This window comes from Opisthorchis viverrini (genome assembly GCF_000715545.1).
Source record: "Opisthorchis viverrini unplaced genomic scaffold opera_v5_105, whole genome shotgun sequence".
Lineage (NCBI taxonomy): Eukaryota > Metazoa > Platyhelminthes > Trematoda > Opisthorchiida > Opisthorchiidae > Opisthorchis > Opisthorchis viverrini.
Genome location: NW_008751759.1, coordinates 1337734 through 1358586, shown reverse-complemented (window position 1 = coordinate 1358586; position 20853 = coordinate 1337734). Strand labels below are relative to the sequence as shown.

Below are 20853 nucleotides of genomic sequence, written 5' to 3'. Positions count from 1 at the left end.
CCGTGAATTACGGAAGCTTATAAGGAACCTGAGAAATCCAGAAACTCCCAAGTGTCGAGTGGAATCAGTTTCGGATGCAAAACAAGGTATATAAATTCTTCCCCCCGATGTTGGATCCTCCCGACCGTGTAGTAGTCAGGCAAGGAGAAGGCTGACGACGAGTGTAGAACGGACTACACGGCGAAAGTACGCGACGCCCTTTAAGGAAATCAGGGCTAAATCCTCGTTCCCGTGCATCGATCCGTGAATCCGTGATACAGCGTATGATCTGATTATTCAGATCGCAGTGCTGTGGACTCAATGATTACTCTATATCACGATGGTCAGAGAGGAAGAAGAGGAAATTCAGATCTCAGTGCTGTGGACTCAATGATTACATCACGATGGTCAGAGAGGAAGAAGAGGAACTTACAGCGGAATGCATGTACTTTTTATTTCACAGTGGTGTCAACTCATGCAACGGCGGGCACGCTTGATGTGGTTAACCTGACCTTGAGAAATTGTTTTGAACGATCGTCCGTGATTGCCTCCGCGCTCGTCGTTAGTACTGATGGCGTCTTACGATGCGTATTACGCCGGCCAGCGCCGCAGGCAAGATGAACATGTTTATCATGCCGACGATAGGTAAATGAAACGCGCTGTGTGATATTATTTTCTAGACACTCACGAAGTCGTAGTCCACCGCCGCGTGGCTTGGATTCCCCGAGCCCCACTCTCATGTTGAGAAATTTGTCCAATTCTACTGTGGAGCGTGATGTGGGTACATTTCCTCTCTTATTTTCAAAGGTTCATCGAGCGCTTGAAAACGAGCGTGCTAGGTACACTGAAGTTCGCCTAGTAAGGGACAAGAAGAATGGCCGCTTGAATGCATTTGTTGACTTCTGCAGCATAAACGACGCCCGGCAATTCATGAAGGATTGCAGGGTAGGTCTTGTGAATGATGCTCAAAGCTTCCAGGGTGAAATTGAAATTCGAAAATCCGTCATCAGAATGACTTACAGCAACCCAAAAGAAAGGAGAGACGATGATCGGGTAGGTTCTTTTCGAACGCCATTCACCGTCAAGTGTGATGAGCCCTCACCAACGATAATGTTACGCGGTATTCCTCCATCCATGGACAGTCGCGATGTAAGTTTCTACAAGTTTTTCACAGAACGTTCAGATTCGGGATGCGCTGGATGATAATCGCATAAATTATGTCGATGTCAGGGTAATCCGAGATAAGAACACAGGTGAGTGCTTCGGTGCTGGTGTCAGAGATGTTTTCATTTTACCATGTTGCGCCGATTATTAGTTATTAGGGTTCGGTCTTGATGCTTACCCATCGTTAGGCCCGCTAGCGGTTCGAAACTCACCTCCCCCCAACCTTGGTATTTTGGGCTTGAGAACGCTTCATGTATCCGTCATTGAATGTCCATTCAGACCGTATCGAGTTTGGTTCGTCGATTTCGGGATGCATCTGCGTAATTACATCGTCCGGCGAAACAAGTGAATCTCCCTACATCGACTGCGGCAATATCGTTTCTGCGTGAAGTCACCCATGTATTGATGCGAACACACCTGGCTCCTGAAACTGCCACTAAACTTATCTTACCTCTTTTTCCTTGGAGGCGTATCTAATAAATTTCGAACCGAACGGGATCCTCTTTCCACCTGGTTCATGTTTTCAGCGATGAGTACACAAATTTGTTCGGCTGGTCATCTCGTGTAATCCACAACTTGGAGTCGACCATATTTGGAATCGTCAGCTCGAGTTGGATATCACTGACATACTCACAAGTAGCGATGTTTGTTGGTCTTCGTCCGTGTGAGGATGAACAACACCGAATATATTGGAATATACGTTCTCTGTCCAAATAAAGGCCCTCTACATGTATTTGGGCGTCAGTCTCCTCGCATGGGATGCGGTTGCATCTGAGGCACTTGCATAACTGAAGAAGGATTTCAGGAGTTAGCGGGAAGTTTTTTGAAAGATGGACAGAATGCTCCCACAACACCGCCATATTCAAGCCACAGGAGTACTATCGCAAATCCGGTTTTAATCCCAAATCAGAAACGACGAGAACACCTTCAACCCCCTAGTGAACGAACCGACAACCACTTCTCAGGGTTATAGATGTGAATTTAGTGATCTGTTGTTTGGGAAACTGTAGGGGCATTACAGTCTCATTTATATAATCCGTGGAACTGTTCCCCATCTCTTCGATACGAGATCGCGGCATGGGCTACCGCTACTCTGATCGAATCCAAGCAAAGAACTGATCTTGGACGGAACAAACTGCTGCCTGCTCTGTCGTAACGAGTTACACCATTACTTGGTAAAGCGCAAACAGTGCCTCCACATTCCTATTTCTGAATTGTGCTTGAAAGAAGGCGTCCGCCTGATTATTTCACTTAACAATTCTTGTGTCAACTCTATTCGCAGGTGTAACGAAGGGCTTCGGTTTTGTGGACTTTGCTACCATTCATGACGCGAAACGCTGGATGGAATTCCAAAAAGTAATGCACCAATGAATGGCGTTTCTGAAGACATGCAGGTTTCGTTTTATACGACTGTATGCGTATTGCCTCCATGGTATCCACTGTGCTTTGGTTATTTGGCCTTACTGGGTTTACGAGTTTGGAATGAGCTCAGAGAACAATGTTTTCATTTTCAGGGTATCCTGCGTGTGCGACGGCATGAATTACGTTTGACGTATAGTGCTCCACGTCAAGCTGAGGAACTACCGTATGGTTCCGGACCACCAGTACCCCCTTTGATGGGACGTCCAGGTCCACTGTCCGAGGTATCAACAGGCGATTGGATCTGCTCGAGGGTGAGTATTGAATTTCTACATCATCAGCGTAACAATGTTCAGCACTGATGCTTCGGTACATTTGTGACTACTGCACATACTGCTCATACTTTACTGGTTCTTTCGCAGTGTTCTAGCCATAACTTCAGACGTCGCGAGCAGTGTTACAAATGTCAACTACCGCGCTCTCAGGTTCAATCTTTGACGAATTCCGTTGACGGTGTCGATCTTGTTGGAACAACTCCCTGTAACAGTAAGTCTCATTTTAAGCATACTGCTGGTCTGGTTATTAAAACTCAACTTGCGGCGTAATATCCCCTGAATGCGCAACTCAAATGCGTGCAGGCGCCCCTGGCGTCTTTTTTCTGCTTTAACCCTGTCAACTAACTACCTAATCTGCTTTTAACACATACTGCCACCGGTGTTCTAATGACGACAAAGCCTTTTCAGAATGACCCGAAAGGTTCGATTACTATCAAATTCTTGACACTAATCTGTCCAGCCTGCTCACATTTCGTCCTGAAGTAGTGGCTGTTGTATTGGCGTCATAACAGTAACAATAACAGTCAAAAGAGCGCCACTCACAATGTTGCTGAGAACTTCTCGGGAAATTATTGTGCGATACCGAATATCGTACTAGCTGTAACATGAGGCGGTCTTTTTCGCAGCGCATTCATTTAAAGAGCATCATGAATGAAATATTCAACTTGGATTCAGTTGAGTCTCCCGTTGACACCAGATTGATGTACAAGTGGGTGTATTTCGCGGGCTGTAACACCCTTTCGGTGCCTAGCTGCCCCACTACCCGAAAGAACACGAGGTTTAGATGCTGTCAGTTTGCTGAATCCCAGACAGGAGCAGTCGAGACGCCGAGGTCGGGTTCGAACCACGGACCATCGGGTTTTTGGGGGACGAGTTGGACCAAGTGGTTAGAGCGCAAATAACTGACCCGTAGATCCGTGGTTCGAACCCGACCTCTGCTTCTCGACTTCCCCTGTCTAGGCCTGGGTGACCTGGCAGTATCCCAGTTCTCGTGCCTCATTCGTGTGGCACGGCAGCTAGGCACCTAAGGGGTGCTACAGCTGAACTATTTATCTATCCGGTCATCAAGTTATCGCCCTAACCACTGCTATCTAAAACAGTATTTATGCCCTTGTACTTCAAGTTGTGTGACGTCATTGCACCGGAAGGATACCACGGTTGAACGATTTTTTTGTTTATTCAGGTCCATGTGGAAGAGCTCTTATAACCGCAGCCGGATTTTGACCGCGAGTAGGTTTTCCCTCAGGATCGTGTAGGTTAACATATGTCGTTCAGTTAATCCTATTGACAAGTTTCTGGAGCTACCTAGGTTGCTGGTTAGTTATTTGTGGGAGGAATGAGAAAAATTTATCCCCCTGGCTTTTTGAGCTTTCCATGAGGTAGAATGAAAACAGTATTGTCGGGATGAACCCTTAACGGTACCATGAAGATGCATCGAAAGTCAATGGTTAAGATCTGAGAACGTTCTAAAAATGACATCTCAAGAAAGAAACCCAATATAAAAAAGCATCGCTCCGTTCCGGTTTTTCTACTCATCGGTTGACTGCCATCGCTTCCAATGTTTGGTTATATCTCCCACGTCCCCACTGTTGGGTGGAACCAGTGTACTCATGGTGCATGGGTTATAGCTTTTAAATTGAATCGATTTCCACGGAACCGTTCGATACGATGGACTGAACACTTTGACTAATTGTTTCGCTCCGTTCTATCAACCTTGATAGAACCGCATGGATATGAATACAATGTGAACGTCCGTTAATCACTCAGTAGCATTTCTACGCGTAATTTTGTCCCTTAGGATTGAAATCGCATCAATTCGGTGCTGCTTGCGTGTTGTCAGTCAGTGAAACTCCGGTAACCAGCTTGTCAAAAAAGTCAAGCTTCCTCATCTCTGATGTATGATTGCTTTGAAATGTAGATTATGGGAGCTGAGATGTTGCTGGGTTTTCCATAACAAGCGTAGCGGGGCTTCAACAAAAAGACCGACCAGATCTCGGTCGAGAGCTCGCGCCTTTCTCTTCGCTCCACAATCTTTCTACGAGCCCTATAAGCTGGGAGCTATGCAGACTTAATGGATGGGTCTAGTATTTCCCGTTTTTGCCCCACGATCTAATATACGGGATCTGCTTGGCCGTGGGGGCGTTAATATACCCGACTTAGGGCACTGCGACCGTCGTTGAAATATCAAAAGGACCATGACATAATAACGGTGAAAGTTCTCGCCCTTTCTGGATGCCTTCTGCACCAGCACCTGTCAAAAACCGTTTTTTATCTCCCGTCATTAAGATCCTTGCAGCCAGAGGTTTTATTGTCCCTGCACTGCCTTCAAGTTGCCATCCATCGTCCATGCTCTACGATAACCTGGACAACAGGCAGTCTTGGCTCGTTCCTTGGGAGTTTTAGTGGGTAGTAATTATAATTATAGTGGCACTTTCGGATCACGGCTTCGGTGCAACTCGGAGGAAGCACGAGGTTCGAGGTAGCGGTGGGTTACCTAAGCCTAGAAAGGAGCAATCGAAAAGCAACGGACCTTACTGTCAAAAGCAATCGAAAAGCAACGGACCTTACTGTCAAGTACCTCTCCACCTTAACCGTTGAGCTGTCCTGAGCGCGGCGTTGCTTGCCGTTGACTTACTCAATTCATTGACTTCCCCAACTACGTTCTTCGTCTCCAGTTCCGGCTATGTGTTGCTCCGGATGCGTCGACTAATGACGTGGGTATAATCCTGAGTAGCTCTGCCGAGGCCATTATTCGGAAGTGTACCCATTAGCTGTAGACTAATCAATATTGGGATCTTGGGAAATGAGTGCATATCCGATTAACGTAACCGCCAGGAGAATAGCTAGCGGTGCTAGCTGATTACTTGTATCTGGGACGAGGAGTATCATAGAGGGCATAGATGTTTAGGAAACTCCAGCTGCAGTGCTTGGAACGGCTTTCAACCCAGTTCACAGGATCTAAAAGCGGCTTATCTACTGTAAGCCAAGAAGGAATATCCTATACCACATCCTGTCGAACGCTTATGATCGTTCAGCTGTAGCACCCTTTCGGTGCCTAGCTGCCATGCCACACGAAGGAGGCATGAGAGCTGGGATACTGCCAGATCGCCTAAGCCTAGACAGGGGGAGTCGAGAGGCAGAGGTCGCGTTCGAACCACCGACCTTCCGGTCAGTGAATTCGCGCTCTAACCACTTAGTCCATCTCGCCCCCGAACGCTCATGATATATCCAGAGCAACCATATTCCGACCTGAGGAAATTATTCGTGAACAAACGCAGACAAAAAAGCCCCGAAAAGATTGGAGCAAGCTCGGGAGCGAAATGGAATAATGGATGCCTAGATGTAGTTTAGAAGTCCTGATTAATAATAGGGGACGGCAACCACCTCCATAGTACTTGGTATGTGAACCCGATAGGCTGGGTTGGGTGGTACAAAGTTAAGGGGGAATTATAGGCGAAAAGAGCCACGCTCTTCTTTTTTAGGGAGAGGGCTTCGGGCTTTTCTCCTGATGAGTCACGAATGAGGGAGTAAATTAAAACGGAGTTGGAATTCACTGCTTTAGTCGGACTACAAGGACAGACCTGTAGTTGGGTGCTGTCGGTAATTTTTCTTTTAAGTGGCTCATTTACCTTCGAATCTGTCGGTCACATACCAATGAGTCTTGAGTTTGCCAGTGCATGGGACTTCACTCCAAAACACACAGTCTCTTCTCTTCCTCTGTGCATGTGGTTAAACAGTTCGTTTATTGGTCCGCACCATGGTAAGGGCGCTCGTACATTTTTCAGCCAAAACAGGTAGATCCGGTTTGATATGGTGTGATGATCTCACGGGTTTGCTTAAACCACTAGACTGCAGGTAAATTGGGAAGTCTGTGTTATTGAGGGTCATGAATACAAAGATTGACGTCTTTTCCCGCTTAAAAAAAGCCACAATTTATTTTTATCTATGGCTACTTTGTACAGTAAAAGCGCGATAACTCAAGTGGATAGTTTGATTTTCTGTCCTCGTTGTGGAACGATGACCAAACGCTAAAGACACGTTTGCAACTCGATTGGACAGACCATTGTATCGTGCATCATTGAGCGTCTTCCAGTAGGCTGGCATTGTACGAAAAACCTATTTTATTTTGTGTACCAACCTAATCTAATTTTTGCTTCCTTTCAAGAGTGCTTTCAATAAGAGGACAAACTGGTTCGGTCCCAAATGCTTGACACTATGATGGGTAGAGAGCAATCTAAGGGGGGTTATTCAAACGCTAAAGCACGTTTGCAACTCGTTTGGACAGACCATTGTATCGTGCATCATTGAGCGTCTTCCAGTAGGCTGGCATTGTACAAAAAACCTATTTTATTTTGTGTACCAACCTAATCTAATTTTTGCTTCCTTTCAAGAGTGCTTTCAATAAGAGGACAAACTGGTTCGGTCCCAAATGCTTGACACTATGATGGGTAGAGAGCAATCTAAGGGGGGTTATTCCAGGTACAAAGCTTTAGTTACAGGTAACTTACACGACTTCGTCTAGAAGCCCATGTCCCCAGGAGGGCGATGTTCTGGCGGGTCTCGAGGACAGCCGCTCTTCAGGAAGACTACCATATCTGATGCACCTTTGATACGGATACCCTGGTTCCTTGAATTTTAGATTTTTCAGTGTACATTCTTCACCCACAATTCCCTGCAAACTCAGTTCCTCCGTTTTATTACCTGGACAAACGAGAAGGATATTAATAAAGCTACTCGTTGGGATGGCCGCAATGAACAAATTTGGTCTCCCATCACTACCGATGTACCAATGGACGGAATAATCGCATCACTGGCGATTTGATTCATCTAAACTTTGATTGTAGGTGTGCATTAAGATGAAACACCGGTCGGTAGGTGATAACCCCGTGCTACTTTAATCAAAATATTTTTCACTCCTACAGCGTTGGTTCTGCGATGTCTCGATGCCTTGACGACTGAAGAAGACATATGTAAAGTCTTTGAAGATACTGCTGATGTGAAGGTCCGTCAGTGTCATGTCATGCGCGACGAGGTGACCCACACATCACGTTGCTTCGCTTTCGCAGAACTACCGACGGTCGCGGATGCCTATAAAGTTATGGACATAGTTTCTAAAGAGTACAAGCTCTTTGAAATAGGTGGAAAGGCGGTCACGGTTTCGTACGCCAAGAACACTTTCAAGTACGTCCCGTACGCCAAGACAGTTTTTGTATGCAACTTTTGGGGGGCATGAATAATTCAGTATTTTGGTGTCATGTCTTGAGGGTTTGTATTTTCCGGTGGTCGAAACCGTAACAACTGGAACAAACGTACCTTTGGCACATAGTTTATAACTGATAATCCTCGTGTTCCTGTACTTTCCCCAATTGTCCCTACAGAAAATCCTTGTTTGATGTCATCCTTATACGTGTGATTTTTCAATGAATGATGATTGCCATCAGTGTAGGCTTCTTCAAATTCCCTTTGTAGTCGGTGCTTTTCTACTGCATGGATGGTCTGGAGTTTAAATATCCAGATCCACTCCAAAAATCGCGTAAGCAGGTTACTATCTGGTGGTACATGGCAGCGGCTTTTAGGGTTCTACACGAAGCCTTTGATTTTTGGCAGTTGTTCACACTAGTGCGCTTGTGTTTGGTGATCCACAAGTGTGATACAGTCCTGGAACGTTTTGGATGTTCAGATGTCCAACTGGGGCTTCCAGCTTGGTCTGTTTCGTGCTGCCTAGTCTGCTCATCAATTTTTTATTTGTCAGGTCCAACTTTGGTACGCTCCCGGGCTATTCTAATCACATCTAGGGATGTCTGTGCAGTTCTGTATCCAGTCATGAAGTACCAGTGCTCAGTTCCTTCCACGAACCGAGCGAAGTTAATCTTGTTCATTCAATAGGAACTTGCTTTGCAGGATCTGATTTGGGATTTTGTAGACATTGTCGAAACGCCAAGCAGACCTGGTGTTTTCGATATGGCTGTGAAACTTTTACATTAAGTGGGAAACATGAAGCACCTCTGTTTTAACGAGTTTGAATTAAGCAAGCCGAAAAAGAGAATTGGAAAAACAGCTGTGTTCTCATTCTGTCGGCATCATGAAGCCACATTGTGAGTTGTTTCTTTTTCGGTTGACCATTACCCCGGAGCCGCCATGCAGCTGACAATCTCAATTATGATCAATTATTATGGTTGCGGCCGTCATGGATAGCCACCAGTAGTGGTAACAACCAACTCATATGTCCAATAACCGGTTACTGCTGAACTCTGATATGACCAGTGCCCCCTCTTTGGTGTAGGCTTATCAGGATAAGCATGTCAGGACGGGAGAACTCTTACATTAACAGCCAATTGAGATAAGTCCATACCGTACGTGGTTTTGGTGAACTTCCAAATATAGACTAAGCTTTGAACTAAGACTAAACATAGTTGGATAGACTTTGTGATTGTGCGGCGGTGAATCATCAGTGTCAACACTTGTATTGGTGTCTCTGATGATAATAATTGTGATGATGAACCAAGTTTTTTGTTTTATAACGATTGCTTTCCCTGGACGGAACTGGGTCTTTTTGTCAGCAGGTGATTGGTCCTATCGCAACTTGACTCCAGCATTTGCTAGACCGTTACTTTCATCATCTAGCACAAAAGAGGCGCGACAAAGTTATGAAACGATCCCGTGACACTTTGTGGAAAGAAATTTCAATAATATTCCACAAACTTTTCGCCTCAGAGCCCTTGCAAGTCACCTCACTATGATTCAAACGGTTATGTAGAATGAATTTCGACTTGCGTGTCTCGATTAGTTTCAGGGCATAGTCCAACTCAATTTTGGGTTCATAGATGTTTTGCACATTTTCTAAGTTCCTATGCCGTATACAGTACGAGACGTCAGTCATAGGTCGCGTTTGGATGTAGCGTCAGTACCTTTTTAATGACTCAGTGTTGCTAGAATCCGGAACCGCGATGAACTGAAAAGGTGTTCAGACAGTCTGTTATCTCGAGTCAGTTCTCTGGTCACAAGGAGTCAGCGACAACACCACATTAGAAAACGTTCCGTGTCGGCATGTAACTTTTACGAGCGTTCAACTTCCTCAGAAGAAATCAGTTTCAACCGGGTGGTACTGGTTCGGATTTTCATCTTGGTCGGCGAAGTGTGTAAACAAGCACAGCGTACCTCCAGACTTGTAGATATTGCTATTAGCTGTGGATGGAAATGGGAGGTGTTTCAACAGGGCAACTTTTCACATGATGGCTATATCAGTCAGACTCGTCACCGCTTTTCTCGTAGGGACATCGAACTGGTCAACTTGCAGCCTTCCTCTACGCCCTGCTGATTACTGACTGCAGAAGCTCAAACCTAAAACTAGGCTGGTGATCGTTCTGTAACGGTCATGGTATGACATCCTTGCAGCGCCTCGCTGCCATGCCACCTGTTGGAAACACGACGGCTTAGATAGATTCCAGTCACCCAAGCCTAAACAAGAGTAGGCGAGATGCCGAAGTTGAGTTCGAACCACAGATATTCCGGTTTGTTGGTTTTGCTCCCTGCTCTCGAGCTCATAACGTTGGAACAGTGTATGGAAGCAGCTTCAGCCGAACTACACGCGGTAAGATCTTCAAGCCCTCTTGGCTGGACCCTACGTGACCCCCACATGAGGTTGGAAGCCCCCAGATTATTGAATGCAACCGACCTCTGTTGCTTCGTAGCCGGACGGCCCAGATAGAACCCAGTTGCCATGCTCCGGGCCTGTGTTCGGCGAGGTCAGCCAATACTACTGGGTCGATCCTGTTGATTGTCACATACTCTGACATGCTGCTCAGATTTGTTTATTTCGACATTGTCCATTTCCGCTCTTACTGGAGCTTCCATCATGGCAGTTTGACAGTTAAGCATAGGTTTGTGCTACTATTGTATTGTTTTCAGTGATGACTAACTTAATTGGAGAAGCGTAAATCAAGATGTACATACACGGCTAAAAACTGTAGCGGTAGTGACTTATAAGGGCTTTATGTTCATATGGCCGCTGGATGTTTGAAGTCCCGAAGAGGCGTGGGTGATCCCATGGGTTGTGATATTGGACTTGAGTTCACTTTATTCGTTTGGTGTACCAGTCGCCCTCTGCTACGTCGAGTTCTGCCCGCAGAAGTCAGCAAATGTAACCCTGGTTCATGTGTAACTTCGCACTAGGTGGCATCGACTTGTGTCCGTCTGCGTAAAGTCGTGTCGTCACACAAGGACGACTACCAACCTAAGGTGATTTTTCTTCAACTCGCGCTTACAAAGGAGGTTATACTTTATCAGTCTAGCTCTGTTCCATGTTCAATTCCCGTCTCAGCACCATCATGGCGACCCTGAAAACCGAAGGATCTTACAATGCTCAACTCAACAGTAGCCGCAATCTGGCCCTAGATTTGGCTCATGCTGCCATGGCAGCACAAAACAGCAACATAACACCCGACGCGATTGCGATGAATGCAGTCGCGGCTTCCGCACTTTTGAGCCAGGGCCCAACAAGCGGTCCAGCGGTCGCACACGCAGCTATTCAACAGAAGCAAACGGAACAGCATCTGATTTCAGCCATCGCCAAATCAATGCGTGCTGCACAAGATCATTCGCAGTCTAATTCATATGGAACATCTGTGGCTCGAATAGTAGCTGCAGGCCAAACTTTGCCGCCACCGAGCTTACCTTTTCATGCTGCAACCGCCGCCATGACAGTTTTCCGTAAGTCCTGAAACCTTTATAACTCTAATCACACTCTGTTGGTTTGGCGAGTACCATCTTGGTTTTCCTGATCAGGGGAATACTTTTCAGGTGAAACCCGCACCAAGTGAATTATCATGCTCTGCATTATACTTGTTCGCCGTCGTGTTACGACTGCTGTTCTGTTTTCTGCTCCCCCAAACCACCTCGTTTGCTTGCACGACTGATTAGTGTGACAACTGTCGATTCCCCCCCCCCTCTGTTTCGATATCATGAAACCTCTGAAATGAGGCCATCTTAACATCGGACTGTTAGAGTCTGGTGTGGATAAAACCTAGTCCAATGTTGCCTGATTCACCGTTATTCCGATTCCATCCCCAAAACATGTAGTTGAGCCTAAAAAAATTCGGGTACCAGAAGTGTCCGGACCCTAGCATAGTTTGAGGCGCGTTCACTTTTGTGACGCATCAATCCAGGTGACCGTGTTTTGCAGCACCCAGCCAGGTGCAAGCGTAGTTACAAGACACTCCTGAAAGGCTGTTCTCACCGACAACATTGGCATTTTTGTCGTATCCCCGTATCCTACCAAACCGATCCCAATATTTCGTACCATTCCGAAGGGTATATGGACGACAGCGCCCATCGTGCTTTGTAGTGGCATCGAACCTCTTAAAGAGTATTTTTGGGTCTGATCCCATCCAGGTAGAGTATGTATTGAATAACTTGATGTATCAGGCTGACTCGGACCATACTTTCGTCTTCAGAGTGCTGATTGCCATAGCAAGATCAGGTATTCGCTTCGAGTAGTAACTCGTGCCTAAGACCGCTGAAGCTCGTTTCGTTCTCTAACTTAGGGGGTACATTACTTTGTGACAAATGGGGAGGTCCTTAACGCGGCAAGTCGTCCAGCGTTGATCTGGGGTTGTTAAGCTACGCCGTTACGTGGAAGACAATGAAGTCGGTTGCTTTAATCTATATTTTATTCGAAGCGTTGTGCGTGTGTTGTGGAAACATCAGCTAATGGTTTTCGACCGTACGTTGACTTCCTATCCACTTGAGCTGCACCAAGTGCATGGGTCTGGTCACTTATTTCATATGCCAGTTTATCATTTGCCTAGCGGTGGCAGTAGCAGATGCTCTTCAGATAACACCATTCTGTTATTCAGTGCATGTCTTGAGTTTACTGGCATTTCTCGTTTTCAATCCCTGTTGTTCGATCTCCTCTCACCGATAAAACCACTTGACGTATCAATGCATTTCCTTTATTTTCTATTAGGTTTCTCGGGCAGTTGTCCAGTGTTGTTTTGAGCCCTATCCACACTCCCTTTGGTATGATTTGTTGGTTGGGACAGTATAGGATATCATGTTGTCTGGACGGGTGCACGCTCAGCTGTCCGTTCACTTAAATTCCCATGTATTGTTTTATCCTTATTGCCGGAGGTTATAGAACGATTTGAACTCTTTGTGATCTACCGATTCACAACAGAAAAAATTCAAAGCTTGAAGTAGATTTTAGTCGTGTATTGAACGCTTTTATAAAATAGATGTTCTGACTTGAACTTCCAATGGAACTTTTCCATTTCTAGCTTATCCGGACACAACTAAGTATATTTATGATGAATCCACGCGTTTCTACTACGATCCGGTCACTGGTTTGTTGTACGAACCCAACTCCAAGTATTTCTACGATCGTGTCAGCCAGCGATATTACTACTGGGATCAGACCCGTAGTACTTATTTCCCAGTCCCCCAACCTGGATCCACTGAAACGGCTTCAAAACCGGAGACCGAAGGGACAAACAGCGACCAGAATGCAGCCACTAAAAATAACACTGAAGGAAATTCCGAAGGCGGCGAACGGGTGCGTTTTCCATGGTTGCTTTTTATATTTGATTCTAAACACGCCTCTTTGCTTTCGCCAAGACTGAATTGTGGTACTGCATAACCACAGTAGCTTAGTTGCTAACGTTCTCACACTTTTATGTTTCCATCACACAGGAAAAGGTCTGAAGGTCTTCACATTTTGTATGAAAGCCAAGACACCTAACTGAACAGTACAGTTAAGGTGGCTTTCACACGAATGTGTTGATCTGAATCTTCAAAAGTAGCAGATTTACTGTGCAATAGGCAATTAATAGTAGTTGTCCCGAAGTGCAGTCGTCAGATGGAAGAAATAGGCAAAAACATCACTTCGGTATGGGTACTGGATATCGTGGAAATCGAGTTAGACGTTTTTTGTCGGAAAAACGATTGCTACCACAACGGTACCAATAAGACGGCGAAAAGGATGCAGCTGACAGACAATTAGGAAGCGATCAGAGCCGCTCGCTTGAGAATAGGACCCAATGAAGTGAAATGTTTTGGATACTGTCAAGGACTGATAGGTATGTGGAAAGGCTGACCCAAACATGACAGCACGAAAAATAAGCTGTCTCTAGGACACAGGAAGATAGTGGCATGTAGAGTACCTTTTCGAGACAGGGGAGCTATTTGGTAAGTTTCTATTCTGATAAATGGGCACCAACTGACCAGTAGTAATAAATGTTGCTTAGCTGTTACACAGCCGTGAGGAAAAGTGCTCTCGCAAAAATTTGGTAGGGGAAGAGTGGGGAGTTGGTAAAAAAATTCTCCCTATGGAAAACGGCCCGCACGGTGAAACGGCATCGAGGCAAGCACATCTGAGCATCCTGTTGGAGGCCGCCATCAGTGTGTGAAAGTCGCTCAACAAGATTTTAGCTTATGGCGGCAGACAATCTTTAGTTGGGCAATCCGGCTGCGATTGTGCGTCAAGTACCATCTCCTGTAGGGTTTCCAAATTACATGCAAGCATAACTATTTGAAGCCCAGCCAAGGAGATGCGGAAACCCAAAGGCTCTTAGTTCGGCCAGCGTGGGGTAACAATAGAACACAGCGGTCTGGTAAGCGGTGATTAGGACTGAGTTTTGCATATCTTACCACCTATCTATCATTGGGAACAGTCGCTGTAAAGTAAGGTGGCTAAACCACACGCTGCATCCAGCTAGCTCTTGCTATGCTACAGGGGTACCGTAATCGAAATTTTGTAGGCATTCGAGGTTTTAGAGTCTAATAGGTTCGCCACAGCTAACATGAGTTTGCAAATGTTTCCCAAACTTTGCCAATACGTTCATTGACTTCGCAGCCTATGAAGTGGCCTATGAACAACCTCAAGCTGTGCACATTTAAGCTACAAAGCGCATGCCAAAACATGGAATCACATCTAATATCAAGAGCAGATTGCGCGGCGTATTGGTTGTCGAGTAATCAAGTGGTATCATCGACGTTGTTTGGCTGTAGAACCCTTTCGGTGCCTAACTGCCACGCCTCCAGAAGGATGCACCGGGGCTGGGTTACTGTCAGGTTGCCCAAGCCTGGACAGGAGGAAGTCGAAAGGCAGAGGTCGGACTTTCCGGTCAGTAAATTCGTGCTCTAAACACAGCCATCTCGCCCCCTATCATCGGCGTAATCTCAGTCCACCGATATTTCTGCCGTCGATATCCTCCAAAGGAGCCACTGGCAGAGTATTGCGTGCTGAGCTTGGTTACGTTTTTCTGACTTGTGGATCATAAAGCTTCTCTGCTGCCAGGTAGCGAGCGCGTTCTCTAAGTTTACGGAGCGAAACAAATGAAAGCCTGTGTTGCATTTGTGCATGATCCAAATCAACTCACCTATTCCAGGATGTTCGGCATTCAAGAACTGTGGACTTCGTGATCGCCAGCTGATGACAATGTGATAACATTTAGTTCTGTGGTTCCGCATTTTGCGTAGCACAACGGCGCCAGCAGTCTACTGCTGAGGGGTAACTAGGGGTCATTACAGAGTTAAATAAGGTGTCTGCCGTTATCACCACCCCTTGCCCCGAAACTGAATACCACCAAAGTGTTTCTGTGATGGGATGAGGCGCCCCTGTGTTGCGTTCTACAGCTCGTAGTGAACTAGAAGACCGTGTCAGATACAGATTAGAAATGTGCGGATAAATCAGTGCTACCATTAGTATAAAAAGCAATCAGTATTTCAACCTGTGGCAGTTCCTATGGAGGCGGATGGTCGAACAGTCCCGATTCGGTTGTTTATGGGTGTCCAGTCGACTGAGAAAGTGTTCGGTCGCGAACTAGCGGCTACCCCGACGACAGCGCACTTGTGGGTTATCCAGTCTACGGAAAAATTATGGTATCAAGCCGCCTCAGTACGATTTGGGAGTGGGGGCGACTGGTCTCAGCGCCAGCTGCCGTAAGATTTTTATGGTCATATGAAACCATCCGATCATTTGACCAAAGACAAAGTGCGACTTGAATGTTCCCAAATTAATGTGTTCTTGACCCGTAGTGAGGATGAAAGTCCTCAGATAATCGGCTGCAGCGAAGAGAAGACTGGTTTGAACTCGCAACATTCGTGGGCCTGGTCAAAGCAATGGTTGGCAGCTGGATACGTAATGGAGCGTTGGCCTTAGAGAGTCATTGGCTATTGCCGCAAGTCTGTTTCTGTCTCTTGTGAGGCATAAAAACATGATTATAGTTTATACCACCCCCCCACTTCTATGCCAAATGTACGGTCCGATCTCACCCTGTGTCATGTACGCGTAACTTAAGGTCTAAAGGTATTTACAAAGTGGCCAACACTCATTTTGAGCATTTGGATGCGTACTGGGTCATCGTTTTTGTACCCGACCGTGGCTCGCCGATCAGAATGTCCAAGCTACTGAGCTACGCAGTTTTCGTGAGCCGCTGTACTCAACCGAACGTGTCGATGCGTAAATATGTACTGACACTGAAAACCGGCGTCATCGTCATCAGTAGCGATGTCGTCGAATACTGATGCTTCATCGTCGTATGATTATAATTTATTTATAGGACGAATAAATGCGATTTATGGAGGTTGTGTTCCTAGTTTGTCGGAAGCGTTCCGAGGCAAATGCACAGCGCTTCCAGACAACTTCAAGCAGAGTTATGCAAGCTCTGTCGTGGAAGGTGGGTTGCTTTCGGACTCAAATAACGTACTTTAAAAAATTTGTCATTGGGCGTTAGAAGCCTCGATATAGTGCTAGTCTCATCCTTAAGGGAGTTCGTTAGTTGATCATAGACATTGAAGTCTTCATTCTACTCCGGGCTCGAAAATGGGTTACTTAACCATTCGAATGTAACGGTGAATTGCAACTGTGCATTTTCCATTCATACCGATCAATCGGTTTAGTGCCCCACTCGAGGTTACTAAGTCGTAGTCTACCACTGTTATTTCTTTCAGGTGAGACTATCAAAAGGTAAATCGGCGCAACAAATCGCAAAGGAAATGGAAAAATGGGCCAAGCGTATGAACGCTCAGAAGAAAAACCCGATTGCTGTGGCGCCACGCAACGAAACATCCAGCGTAAGTTTCCTTGGTTAATTCTCGGTCCCTTCCTGTACATCCATCCCCTTCCAGTTCATATCGATATATGCGAATTTATGGTGTTTTTTAGGCTGAAACCAGTCGGACAGCCGATACTGGCTACGCCCTTTTTGAAGCTGCCGTTTCTGCCCCTCCTACCTCGGAAACGCGCCCTGGATCCGAGCGCAACTCCAGCCTTGTTGCACAGTATGGTGGAGCAGAAGACAGTGATGATTCAGGCCCAAATGATCTGCTCATCAACAGGCAGAAAGAGCTTAGTGACGCAGATCTCGAAGCCGAAGGAAAAGTGGCGGACGAAGAGGCCAAGTATGTTAGCTTTTTCTTTAGAGGTTAGCTATTAGTCTAATGTACACCAACTCTGAGCTGCACAGTAAAGTAAAATGCTCACTGCATAAACAGTATGGGACGGCTTATCGTTTTACCTAGAAAATGTGGCTAATCCAGTGAGCCGGGACGTCATAGTTCTGTATGATATTGTGAGGGCGAGATGGCCCAAGTGGTTAGAGCGCGAATTTACTGACCGGAAGGTCCGTGGTTCGAACCCGACCTCTGCCACTCGACTTTCCCTGTCTAGGCCTTGGCGACCTGGCAGTATCCCAGCCCTCGTGCTTCCTCCGGGTGGTATGGCAGCTAGTTACCGAAAGGATGTTACAGCTGAACGAACATATTTATTATATGATATTGTGGCTCATTGTTTCTTACAAGGTGCACAGTCACGTAACTCGTCAAACATTCCCTTGCACCCCGTTTGGCATCAAAACACCTCAATTTTTGTTGGCTAGTTAGTCGCGTTCCTAACACAAAGTAGAACTGGTGATGACACCGTAAAACGTAGACCTCGAGCACCATACTAGACGGTTTTGTTAGAGCACGAATTTAATTACCGGAAGGTCCGTGGTTCGAACCCGACCTTTGCATCTCGACTTCCCTTGTCTAGACTTAGGCAACCTGACAATATCTCAGCCCTTGTGCTTCCTTCGGGTGGCATGGCAGTTTGACACCGAAAAGCGTGCTACAGCTGAATGATGATGAACTTTTCTTTAAATCATTTGTGTCCGTTTCGTGAATCAGCTTGCGACGGTCTGTCATAGCATGTTTAATGCCGTCTGTACGTACCAGGACTTACGTTGTGTTGTTTCAGGCTACTGGACTGGGCAAAACTAGCCTGTTTACTTTGTTCAAGAGGCTTCAAAGATGCAGCAACCCTTCAGAAGCACCGGGCATTTTCGGCCCTTCACATTGAAAACCTCAACAAGCTTAGGGCGAAACATGGCCTACAGCCACTGCCGACACAAAAGACAGAGTCCCCCGCCGGTGCAGCCGGTGCGAATTCAGGCAACTTGTCAATATCTTCGCTGATACAGATTGGTGCCGATGCAGCCAACGATCATGCTAAGTCGGTCGCGGCCCGACAAGGGGCCCCCCAGTACCGCGATCGCGCCAGGGAGCGTAGAGAAAAGTATGGAATGCCTTCTCCTCCTCGAAGAAAATACGACCGGAGCCCGACACATACTGTGCCATTGCCTACTGCTGAGCCAGTACCGATGTTGGGAGTTGCGCCGGCCTTCGCTCCACCGCAACCTACCGGTAAGTTGTCGGTCCTTTTACGCAAACCCAGTTATCCCAACTCCGGGAAGACGAGATTATTGTTGTTCCACCTACTTAGCGCGATTCACTCCACTTCGTCCCAAATTAACGGCATTGTACGTCCAACGTTCGCCATTGTTCTTGACTCAGGTTTGAGGGACCTTGTAATATGGACATCCGAAGAATGGTTACTGAGACAATCGTGGTTCTGTAGCGCTTTGTCGCTCACTTCCTGTGCATTAGTTCCCTCGGTTCAGCCAACCATCACTCTGTTCTTACTGGGTTTTATGTGGCTTTAGACTATTTTCTCTGGGTGCTTTTCACTTACCGGATTCCCCCTCTTTTCTCTTTGTGTTTCACCGCTCATTCGTACTCTAGGTCCCAGCGTGGGTAGTCGTTTGATGGAGAAAATGGGCTGGCAAGCGGGACAAGGTCTTGGACGCGAAAATCAAGGCCGAACTCAGATAATCGAAGCCGAATTTCGCGAGGCTGGTGTCGGTCTCGGTATCAAGCCTTTGAAACGCGGCCCCCCTTCGGACAACTATAAAGATAATGTTAAGCGTGCCATGTTTGCACGATTTCGCGAACTAGACTGATCGCATCTATGACAACCCCCTGTACATACTGTATCTTGTTTTCATTTTGATTTACAATCCTGTTAAACATACGCAGTAGTATATTGTTTTCTCTGATGTGGGCGGCGTTTATTCTGGTAATAATCAGCTGACAGCATTGTGTGTTGATCTGATGGTTTGCTTGCCTCGGCCCTCAACCTGTTGTATCTCACCCATAAGCTGACTAAGAATTCGCGTCAGTTGTTTTGATCTGCCTGACAATGGGGCTCGATTATTCTCGTATGTAATTTGGCGTCGGCACCGACTATATCCCGTTTTGAATTTGTTTAACTGTTTTCATACGACAGGTTAATGTTAGCTTTTTACCCTCATCAAAATAGTTTCATTCATACATGTCTCAGCGGGCGTTGGATGATATCGATATATTGGCGTTATTCCGGGCTTTACCACTTTGCTAATGTAGCTGGATATCTTCACCTATTTGGTCAGAATAATGTTTCCGCTTTTCAGCACTGAGTACATATGCAGTAATTTACGGGCGGTATATGTGTCGTGGAAGCAAAAATCGTATCTATTATCAAAAGCCGAATATGTCAGTTCCTCAAGACATTCATTACCACTGCAGCCAGTGGTAACATCCAAACCCACCCATGCTGATCGTCTGATTAGTGCCTTACGTTTCTTAGGCGTTTAACGATATCATTGACTTATTCATCGATCGGATTAGCATGATATCTGAAGTGCCTTGGTTCGTTCCAGTGTGAATACCAAGTCAACAAGGTCAGCCCGCGCATTGGTTAGAACAACGGTGTCATGCTGTATTGCTTGTTCCTTTGTTTACTCGATTAATTGTGTGCTACGTAGGACGTTCAGAAATCACAAACCGATTTCCTGGAATAATATTTCGTTTGTCAGACAGTGGAATCTCATGTTTAACGGTGTGCCATCCCTATCCGTAGCGCAGTAATAGTCTCCAGATGGATTCACTAAAAATATCGGTGTCCTAGGTGAGCCTGTCAATATTACTTATTTGATGTCGGCTGTTCTGAGATTGAAGTAAGCGTACACGGATAAATGCGCCAACAAGCGAAAAGAGGCGATCTCACAACCACATAACCATTTCACTTATCACGCTCCCCCGCAGTAGCTTCGGTTTCACACTGGCCCCTTTTGCTTCATAGTGCCATATCACGGCCTGTCTTCCGTGAACTTTTCGACAACAGTGGTTCACAAAATAGAGTTATCTTGTGTTGACAGTGGTGGAGCATGCGTACTGTGTATTTCGAACCCATCAATCTGATGGGTTTGGTTGGCTGGCTCCGGCGATTCTGTGAAGACGGTTTACGAACCTCAACTCTCCTGGTCAAGAATAATTAGAGGAGCGAATCCATTCATTCAGTCGAGGTCTTTTAAAATCGTAGGATCTCATCTTTTTTGGTCTCCCGTATTCGGGGCGCTCCCGAAATACGACGTAATTTTAAGATTTGCCTAATGCAATCCTGCTTGATGTCGGATTTGCGTTTCACGTACAAGATGAGTCGAGTCTGTGACGGTGTTGTGACAGGCGTGAGACTTGGAGCAGTCGGTTAGGGTGCCGTTCCACTCGAATTTGCACCTTGGGTACAAAATGTTTCCCCAAACGCTGTTCACCTTCCGATGATTCAGAACTTGTTTTCATATTCATGGGTTCTCCAATGGCTTTCAAGTTTAGTAGTATGGTACTCGGGCTCTGTTCCATCGTACTGGGTAAATGCACCATCTTC

At 46.1% G+C, this 20853-nt stretch overlaps 1 protein-coding gene across 1 annotated transcript in view; it reads left to right on the top strand.

Moving 5' to 3' along the window:
* Nucleotides 1-550: 550 nt before the first annotated feature.
* The window catches only part of T265_13784 (hypothetical protein), a gene marked incomplete at both ends in the record, with an annotated part of 31268 nt that continues 10965 nt past the window's right edge, over nt 551-20853 (top strand). Inside the window, 12 exons of the mRNA XM_009170505.1 lie at nt 551-624; nt 660-1128; nt 1163-1232; nt 2426-2499; nt 2658-2816; nt 2925-3048; nt 7760-8018; nt 11158-11546; nt 13112-13386; nt 16785-16907; nt 16999-17234; nt 18070-18515. Of these exons, the coding sequence (XP_009168769.1) occupies nt 551-624; nt 660-1128; nt 1163-1232; nt 2426-2499; nt 2658-2816; nt 2925-3048; nt 7760-8018; nt 11158-11546; nt 13112-13386; nt 16785-16907; nt 16999-17234; nt 18070-18515 (2698 nt within the window). The remainder of the gene's footprint in view (nt 625-659; nt 1129-1162; nt 1233-2425; nt 2500-2657; nt 2817-2924; nt 3049-7759; nt 8019-11157; nt 11547-13111; nt 13387-16784; nt 16908-16998; nt 17235-18069; nt 18516-20853) is intronic.